Source organism: Nicotiana tomentosiformis, chromosome 6 (assembly GCF_000390325.3).
Source record: "Nicotiana tomentosiformis chromosome 6, ASM39032v3, whole genome shotgun sequence".
Taxonomy (NCBI): domain Eukaryota; kingdom Viridiplantae; phylum Streptophyta; class Magnoliopsida; order Solanales; family Solanaceae; genus Nicotiana; species Nicotiana tomentosiformis.
Genome location: NC_090817.1, coordinates 116,899,410 through 116,908,250, shown reverse-complemented (window position 1 = coordinate 116,908,250; position 8,841 = coordinate 116,899,410). Strand labels below are relative to the sequence as shown.

The window sequence follows — 8,841 nt, the reverse complement described above, 5'->3', positions numbered from 1 at the left end:
TTGCAGGCCAAAATGGAATTGAGTGTGAATATATTGTGGGATCGGGTTGCACGCCGCAACGGAATTGGATATGAATATATTATGGGATCAGGTTGCACGCCGCAACAGAAACTAATTGAAATAATAATTGGTTATGACTGTTGAGTTGGCTTCAACTGTTGAAATGAGATACCTGTTTTATTTCTATTATTGTTGTTATTATTATTATTGCGTACAAGTTAATATAAGTGACCTGTCTTAGCCTCGTCACTACTTCGTCGAGGTTAGGCTCACCACTACTGAGTACATGGGGTCGGTTGTACGCATACTACACTCTGCACTTCTTGTGCAGATACCGGAGTTGGTCCCAGCGGCGTATAGTAAATTTACTCGAATTCAGCTATTCGCAGGAGACTTGAGGTATAATTGCATGACGTTTGCAGTTCTAAAGTCCCCTTCCACTTTATCGTACTTGTGTATTTCTTTCAGACAACTTTATTTTTATTCAGACCCTTGATTGTATTATTTTAGAAGCTTGTGCACTTGTGACACCATTTCTGGGATGGTATTTAGACATCGTTATTATTATGGATTATTCACTTTATTTCATACTTTATTTCCGTATTTGTTTCTTTGTTATTAATTAATTTAAATTTTTTTAAAAATGGCTAATATTATTCTAACGTTGGCTTGCCTAACAAGTGAGCGTCATCACGGTCTCGAAGGAGAGAATCTCGGGTCGTTACATGAAAAATTAAAATATGAGATTAAATAATCTATATCATAAATTCTGATAAAAGAAAATAGTTTATTAATAGCGAAAACAAAGATAATTTTTTTACAAAGCCAATTAGAACCAAGAATTACCACACATGATGCTTATAGACTTAGACGTAACGCTTCATGTAGTCTTGGGCTGTAGTGTAGTTAACCTCTGGATAGAGTTTGGATGCCTCTTCTCCTTCTTCTCCTATTTCAAAATTAACAAGGCATCCTTCGTAGCAAACGTGATAATAGTGACACATTCCAACTTGTTCTGCATATTCAAGCTCTGTTTTTTATGGAACAAAAAAAAAAGAGAAAATTAATACAACATTTTCATTCTTTTGGAAATGCCAATCAAATTGGGGCAAAGGGAGTATATGATTTATGGTTCTTACCCTTCATAGGAGCCAAAAATTCTTCTTTGGAAAGAGTTGATTTTTTAAGCTCCTTACCAATGAGCTTTTCCCAAATATGAACAACCTCTCTTTGGGAAAGTATGTTTTTAGGAGGCCTAATGTAAAGTGTCTTATTGAGTGTTCTTGGATCATCTATGCTCTTTATGGTATATGTTGCAATATCATCTTCGTCCACACAAATTGCTGCAAAATATATATATCATAACAAAGAGAATTATACAAAATACACAACAAACCATATACAGAAAGATAAAAGGAACTAATTATACAAACAAATTACCTTTCTGGTTGCCATTTCCGAGCAAAACAACAGAATCAGTAGAAGGAAGAATGTGGCCAATTTGATAAAGACCACCGAGGAAGTAACCAGCAAAGCAGTTAGCAGAGATGTAAGTGTAAGGAATGTGAGTTTCTTCTATCGCTTTTCTCACCACCATTTTATCATCAAATGTCACTCTACCTGGCTCCATTGCATTAATTTCCATTCTTGCTGGATCCGTTCCAAACTCAGAAGGCAAAAATCTCTGTACAATTTTATATTTTCAAATATTTCATATCCCAAATGAATTGTCTTGGCAATGATTTAAACTGCCGAACCTCAATTACACATGCATATTATATAATTATGAATATGTTATCAGTTTGGATGAATAAGTGTTATATTATGTTCGAAGTGCTATGATACTTTCGCGCCACACTCAATGTGCCTAAACTCAGGGTATTCTTCCGATCTTTCAATTAATTTTTCCAACTTTTTTTTTGCAAGTTCTGAATAATTTCAGAAACAAATGCGACGTAACCGTGTACGTGCTAATATCATTAACTAAGAGTTTAAGCTATGTACTATTATCTAGAATACTAGAGTACAATTTAATTGTGTAGAACCAATTATATTATATGAATAAATGACTGTGTTATTAATTGTTAGTCTACTTAACTTGATAATGTACCCCGGATACTAGTGAGAAGCAAAGACTTTCTGGGACTTTCTTCGGTTCTTCATGCCATCCACGTGAGGGTTCTCTGATTTTTAAATCTAATTAAAACTTCGGACTTTTCTTCCTTTTAGAAAATTTTATGACATGTTGAAGTTTCTCTTTGACATCACATACTACTTTATATATATATATATATATATATATATATATATATATATATTAAAAGCGCAATAATCGATCAATCGTAATATTTTTAAAGTCGAATCGGTCATATTTAAATTCCGGATCTGCATTTAAGCATAGTTAATACTCCATAATTAACGAGTTATGCATGAGAAAACTCTTCATTAATTATATTATACCTTGATATTTCCAGCTTCTTTAATGGCATCCACAAGCTTGAGCTGAAGTAAGATATGATGGCTACGAATATGGACGCCGGAGATGGCACAGATGACAACATCGACGAGTTTAACGGCATCGACGAGGCTCCGATGATCGTTAAAAGAAGCAGTTACAAGATGAGCTCCTTGCATCTTAAAAGAAATAAGCATTTCAACTTTCTCAATATCAACTCCTATTTCTGGACGACGCAAAATGTAGGTTTTATTACCATTTGCTAAACTAGCTTTCACTAATCTCTTCCCTAGGTACCCTGTTCCTCCTACAATCAACACTTTGCTTTTTTCCATCTCAATATATTAATTTCTTCCTCTTTCGTTAATGGATTGTTATATATGATACTTCATTGCCTATTTATAGAATGGATCTTCTTTATGTTAATTTTGTTTTATTTTCCTTCTGTTGTGGGTTTTTGTCTTGGAGTACAAGGCCTTTTTTTTGTTTTAGATTTTACTCCTTTTTTTGTGACATTAAAATTATATTTTATTTTATTCGACGCGAAGCTACAACCACATGCTATATATTGGAACAAGAATTTTTTTATTTTTTATTTTTTTATGTGTCAGGTACCCATATTAGTTTCTGATTAATCCAAACGCTCATTAATGAAAGAAGACTCCCGACTTAAAACTTCTTTCTATTCTCAAGGCTTAAACACAAGACCTTAAATTAAGGGTAGAGAGATCCTATCCTTCCCACCATAATCCCCGGTGATGCTATTGATATAGCTCCTTGATTTTAACCTTCTCTTCTTTGCTTATTTGCAAGATTTTGTGAAATCGAAATGATTAGTTAGGTTTCAATTCTGATGTTTTTTGTAACTTAGTTTGATGGAAAATATTAAAATGTCAAGAAAACTTAATAAAGTTGAATAAAATGTATAGAAGTATTTTTTTTAAAAGTTAGAAGTACTTGAAAATAAAATCTGTATTGCCTAATAACTTGTCATTATCTTCTTTAGTTTTAAACTCTGATATGAATAAATGTAAGAGGTAGCGCTTAAGGAGATGACTTTTACTTAGGAAATAACTATTTGGTAGAAGCAACTTATTGCTTCTCTTTAAAATCAAGAAAGTCTTATTTAATAATACATTAATATTAATATTATTTCTTGGGTCACCACTCCAAGGGCAATTTTAATACTTTTTAATTCCCCCACCCCCACTCCCACCCCCTCCCCCTTTTGATTGTGCACCTACAACCTACAGGCTATGCCATCGAAAAGCTTTCTTCAGGCACTAAATAGTTTGGCTTCTAATTTCGTCTACGATTAAAATCATTCGCGGTATTGCTGGAAATTTTATTTCATTTATTTATTTTTACTTTTAAATCGCCAATCGATAACTCACTTATTTTTTCTGCTTCATTCTGAACCGTGTAGGCTAGATTAATATGGTTTTTGTAGAGAACATATTTGTACTCGATATGCATGCACCATTAGTCCACAAACATGATTCTCGATTCCGCTCGAGGGTGGATCTACTTAATAAATTAGAGTTCACGTAAATGATGGTTGTTTGATCCTAAGGATAGGGGATTGAGTCCCACTTGTACTTTTTTGCCGTGCGGCTTTCTTTTCCCTTTTTATTCTTTCTTTCATTTGTTTTCCAATGCACATGAACAATCCCTTATTTCTCTCTTTTTAACTTTTTCGTAATATCTATTTCTATCTCCCTATTTTCAATGGGTAAAATCATTTACATCCCCCAAATTTAGTCTTAAAATCAAACTCATCTTCCAACTTTAAACAATTGTCATTTTCATCCTACGCAATATATATTTTACCTTTGACATTTTCAACTCTCCGTATATGTAATACTTTTTTTATATTATTTAGATATTTTTATTTATTCATAAGTTAAAAATATTATATATTATTAACATAATATAATCTAAGTTCAATAACATTATAAATAAAATAGTTATATTATGAATTTATTACAAAATATATTGCTAATTTATTATTATTATTTTAATATTATATATATTAAAATGCATATAATGTATGTCGGTGTGCGTGTGATTTTAAGTTTCACTATTTTTATTATTCTCTATGTCTATATAAATTTGTGAGTTTTGATTGTTAATACTAATTTTTTTCTAAATTTTAATTAAATTTCATGTAAAGTGTAAATAGATAATTTTTGAAAAATTATTATAAAATTTACTGTAATTTATGCCCATTATTTTTTTATTACCTACATTGTATAATTTATAAAATTACTCTCTTTTATTCTCAATTTTGTAAATAGATTGAGTTTTGATTGCTATTAATAAAATTATTGATACGAGTAAATTATTTTTTATTATTTTTTATTTTTCTCATTTATTTCACTATTGAACATCATTAACTTATATGCTTGACTACTACTTCTCATTTTTTTTGGTTTTGAAAAAGTTTTTTTAATTTGTCTACAGGTAAGTCGATAATATAAATTAAAATAAAAAATTCTTATATTAAAGAATAAAAATAAGAGATAAAAATTGTAGAGGGTAAAATAGCCATTTTAAGAAGTCATCGTTGATATGAGGAGTAGAATATTAATTATTCAAAGTTGGAAGATGAGTTTGATTTTTAAAGCAAACTTGGGGAAGTAAATAATTTTCAACTCCGATCCCAATTGCTATCTCAAGTAATTTTCTCTTTACTCTTTTTGCTTCTTAGTTTTTAATTGTTTTTTTCTCAAAAATTTTTGAATTGTTAGCATAGTTTCTTAATGAGTATTTGTCACGACCCCAAATTCTCTCCGTAGGATGTCGTGATGGCACCTAGTCTCTAAGACTAGGTAAACCTATCAATGCGGAATAACTGAATATAAACTGAAATTTAATCCTTAACAGTCGAATAAATAAGAACTGCAAATTTAATAATTTCAACTCCCAAAACCCGGTAGGAATAAGTTACAAGCTTCAAATATTTATCCTCAATGTCTCTATACATAAGAGTATAAAGAAAATAAGGAAGAAAACATAATAAGATAGAAGGGGACTTCGGAGTCTGCGGGCGCTGGCAGATATACCTCGAAGTCTCCCCGTACGGCTAATTCATAATATCTCATTTCCTTATATCATCGCGGGAGCCTTTACATTAAATTTTAAAGAAAACAGTTTTTCCGAAATAGCATCCTGCGTTTTAGCCACCCTTATCACACCGCATGATTTCTAGTAGTTTCCCTACTAGCCACGCATATCAAGCCACCCTTATCTCACCGCATGTATTTTAACACCCAGACCATATACCACCGCATGCATATCAATATCACAATATATCATAATTTACACCTCAAGTGCCCAAATATTTCAACTTGCCAAAAGAAATGAACAACAAGAATAATTTCCACAATAAGGAGCTCACAACTCAATCACTGCTTCAATTTTCTTCGGATCTACCTGGATCCCCTTGTTCATTACCACATGACCCACAAAATCCTACTGAATCAAGCCGGAATTCACACTTTAAAACTTTTGCATACAACTTCTTTTCTCTCAAAGTCTGAAGCACAGTCCTCACGTGTTGTTCATAATCCTCCCGGCTTCGGGAATACACTAGAATGTCGTCAATAACTACAATGATGAAAGAATCAAGATAGGGCTAAAATACATTGTTCATTAAGTGCATAAATGTTGCTGGGGCGTTGGTCAACCCAAATGACATTACAAGGAACTCATAATGACCATAGCGAGTCGTGAAGGCAGTCTTCGGGATATCCGGCTCCCGAATCTTCAACTGATGATAGCCTGAACGTAAGTCAATCTTAGAGTACACTCTGGCACCCTGAAGCTGATCAAATAGGTCATCAATACGTGGCAATAGATACTTGTTCTTCACTGTAACGTTGTTCAACTGGTAGTAATCAATACACATCCGCATTGAACCATCCTTCTTCTTCACAAATAAGACAAGAGCACCCCAAGGCGATACACTAGGCCGAACAAAACCCTTGTCAAGAAGCTCCTGCAACTGCTCCTTTAATTTCTTCAATTCTGCTAGGGCCATACGATATATTGGAATAGAAATGGGCTGAGTGTCCGGTAACAAGTCAATGCCAAAGTCAATATCCCTGTCGGATGGCATACCTGGAAGATCCGCTAGAAATACATCAGGAAAATCTCTTACTACAAGAACTGACTCCACGATAGGAGTATCAATACTAACATCTCTCATATAGGCCAGATACGCATCGCACTCCTTCTTAACCATTCGTTGAGCCTTAAGAAATGAAACAACACTGCTAGAAACATGATCCAAGGTACCTCTCCACTCTAGCCACGGTAGACCTGTCATAACCAACGTCACCGTCTTGGCGTGACCATCAAGGATAGCATGATAGGGAGACAACCAGTCCATGCCCAAAATAATATTGAAATCCACCATACTGAGCAATAATAAATCAGCTCTGGTCTCAAAACCAGTGATAACAATCAAACACGACCGATGCACGCGGTCAAGAATAATAGATTCACCTACGGGTGTAGATACATAAATGTAAGAACTCAAAGAATCACGGGATACGCCCAAATACGGGGTAAAATAAGATGACATAAAAGAATAAGTGGAGCCTGGATCAAATAAGACTGATGCATCTTTATGACAGACTGGAACAATACATGTGATAACAAAATCGGATGCAACTGCCTCCATCCTAGCAGGAAGGGAATAATGTCTGGCCTAGCCTCCCCCTCTAGGGCGACCCCTACCTGTTCGACCTCTGCCTCTAGCTGGCTGTGCAGGTGGAGTGGCAGCTTGTGCAGTAATCATGACCTGAGAAGCTTGAGGGCCTTGTGGAATAGGTGGGTCCTGAGAAATCTGTGGAGGTGCACCCCTCCTAAGTCTGGGGCAATCCCTCATGATATAACGAGTGTCACCAAACTCAAAAGAAGCCCTCGGAGGACGTGATTGCTGGGACTGGCTCGGGCCTGATCGCGTGGACTGACCGCTGAAAACACCCCATGCAGGAGGTACAATAGATAATGGCGGTGCATAACAGGGAACCTGAGGTTTGGGAGTAGCCGAAATACCAATGGAAGCTGGAAGTGCTGAGTGAATAGGACAACTCACATAGCCTCTACCATGACGGGCTACAGCTGGGGCACGAGAACTATTATATGTGCCACAATCCCGATGTCTCTTAGCTTCCCTCTCTTCTCTCTCCAGAGTCCGCATACCCTCTAATCTCCTAGCAATTGACACCACCTGTTGGTATGTGATATCCATCTCTAGTCCTCGGGCCATACTGAATCTGATACTATAGTGGATCCCCTCGATAAATCGACGAACCCGCTCTCGAACAGTAGCAACCAAGGCTGGTGCATGCCTAACCAAATCATTGAATCGGACCGCGTACTCTGACACGGTCATAGAACCCTGGTGCAGCTGCTCAAACTCTATGTGCCATGCATATCTAAAACTCTGAGGAACATACTCCCTCAAGAACATATCTGAAAATTGAGTCCAAGTGAGTGAAGCTGCCTCAACCAGACTATCCAACTCATATGCCCGCCACTACTGATAGGCCGATCCTCTAAGCTGGAATGTCATGAAAGAAACCGCACTAGACTCCACAATACCCATAGTACGGAGGATACAGTGACATTCCTCAAGAAAACCCTAAGCATCCTCTGAAGCCAAACCGCCGAAAGTGGGAGGGTGGTACTTCTTGTACCACTCGAGCCTGAGTTGCTCCCCATCCGAAACTGTTGCCTTAGCCTCGGGTCGAACTGGAACAACTGCCTGCACTGGTAAAACCTCTGGGGCATGGTCAACCTAGGCCCGTGGATCTAGGGTACGGGCGGCGGGAGTCTGTAGTCCTCCCCCAGCCTGAGATGTGGCAGGAGCAAGTGGAACTAACCCTGCCTGAGCTAGAGCGCGAAACATGCTCAAAAACTGGGCAAGAGTCTCCTGAAGTGGAGGGGTAGTAACATGCGTCTCAGGTGCCTGCTTTCCAACTGGAGCTACTGGTGGCTCCTCTGCAGCAGCTCGGGCAGGTGCTCTACCTGCACCACACCAGAGCGCGAAACATGCTCAAAAACTAGGCAAGAGTCTCCTGAAGTGGAGGGGTAGTAACAGGCATCTCAGGTGCCTGCTTTCCAACTGGAGCTACTGGTGGCTCCTGTGAAGCAGCTCGGGCAGGTGCTCTGGCTGCACCACGCGGTCTTCCTCTGTCTCTGGCTCGACCTCTGCCCGACCCCAGCCTCTTGCAGCTCCAACATGGGGCGTGGGTGTCTGATCATTGGATCCAGTTATGCGTGTCCTCACCATATGTGAGAGAATAGAAAGACAAGGTTTTAAAATTTTGAAGTCAACTAATGCGCACGATAAGGAATCAAAGAAGTGAACATTT

At 37.1% G+C, this 8,841-nt stretch overlaps 1 protein-coding gene across 1 annotated transcript; it reads right to left on the bottom strand.

Moving 5' to 3' along the window:
- Positions 1-767: 767 nt before the first annotated feature.
- On the bottom strand, positions 768-2,828 carry LOC104092564 (bifunctional pinoresinol-lariciresinol reductase 2-like). The gene is made up of 4 exons (XM_009598190.4): positions 2,461-2,828; positions 1,441-1,684; positions 1,140-1,343; positions 768-1,030 (listed from the first exon to the last, which is right to left on the bottom strand). Exons 1-4 carry the CDS (start codon positions 2,788-2,790, stop codon positions 867-869), a joined length of 942 nt encoding a protein of 313 aa, XP_009596485.1. The 5' UTR covers positions 2,791-2,828; the 3' UTR covers positions 768-866.
- Positions 2,829-8,841: the final 6,013 nt, after the last annotated feature.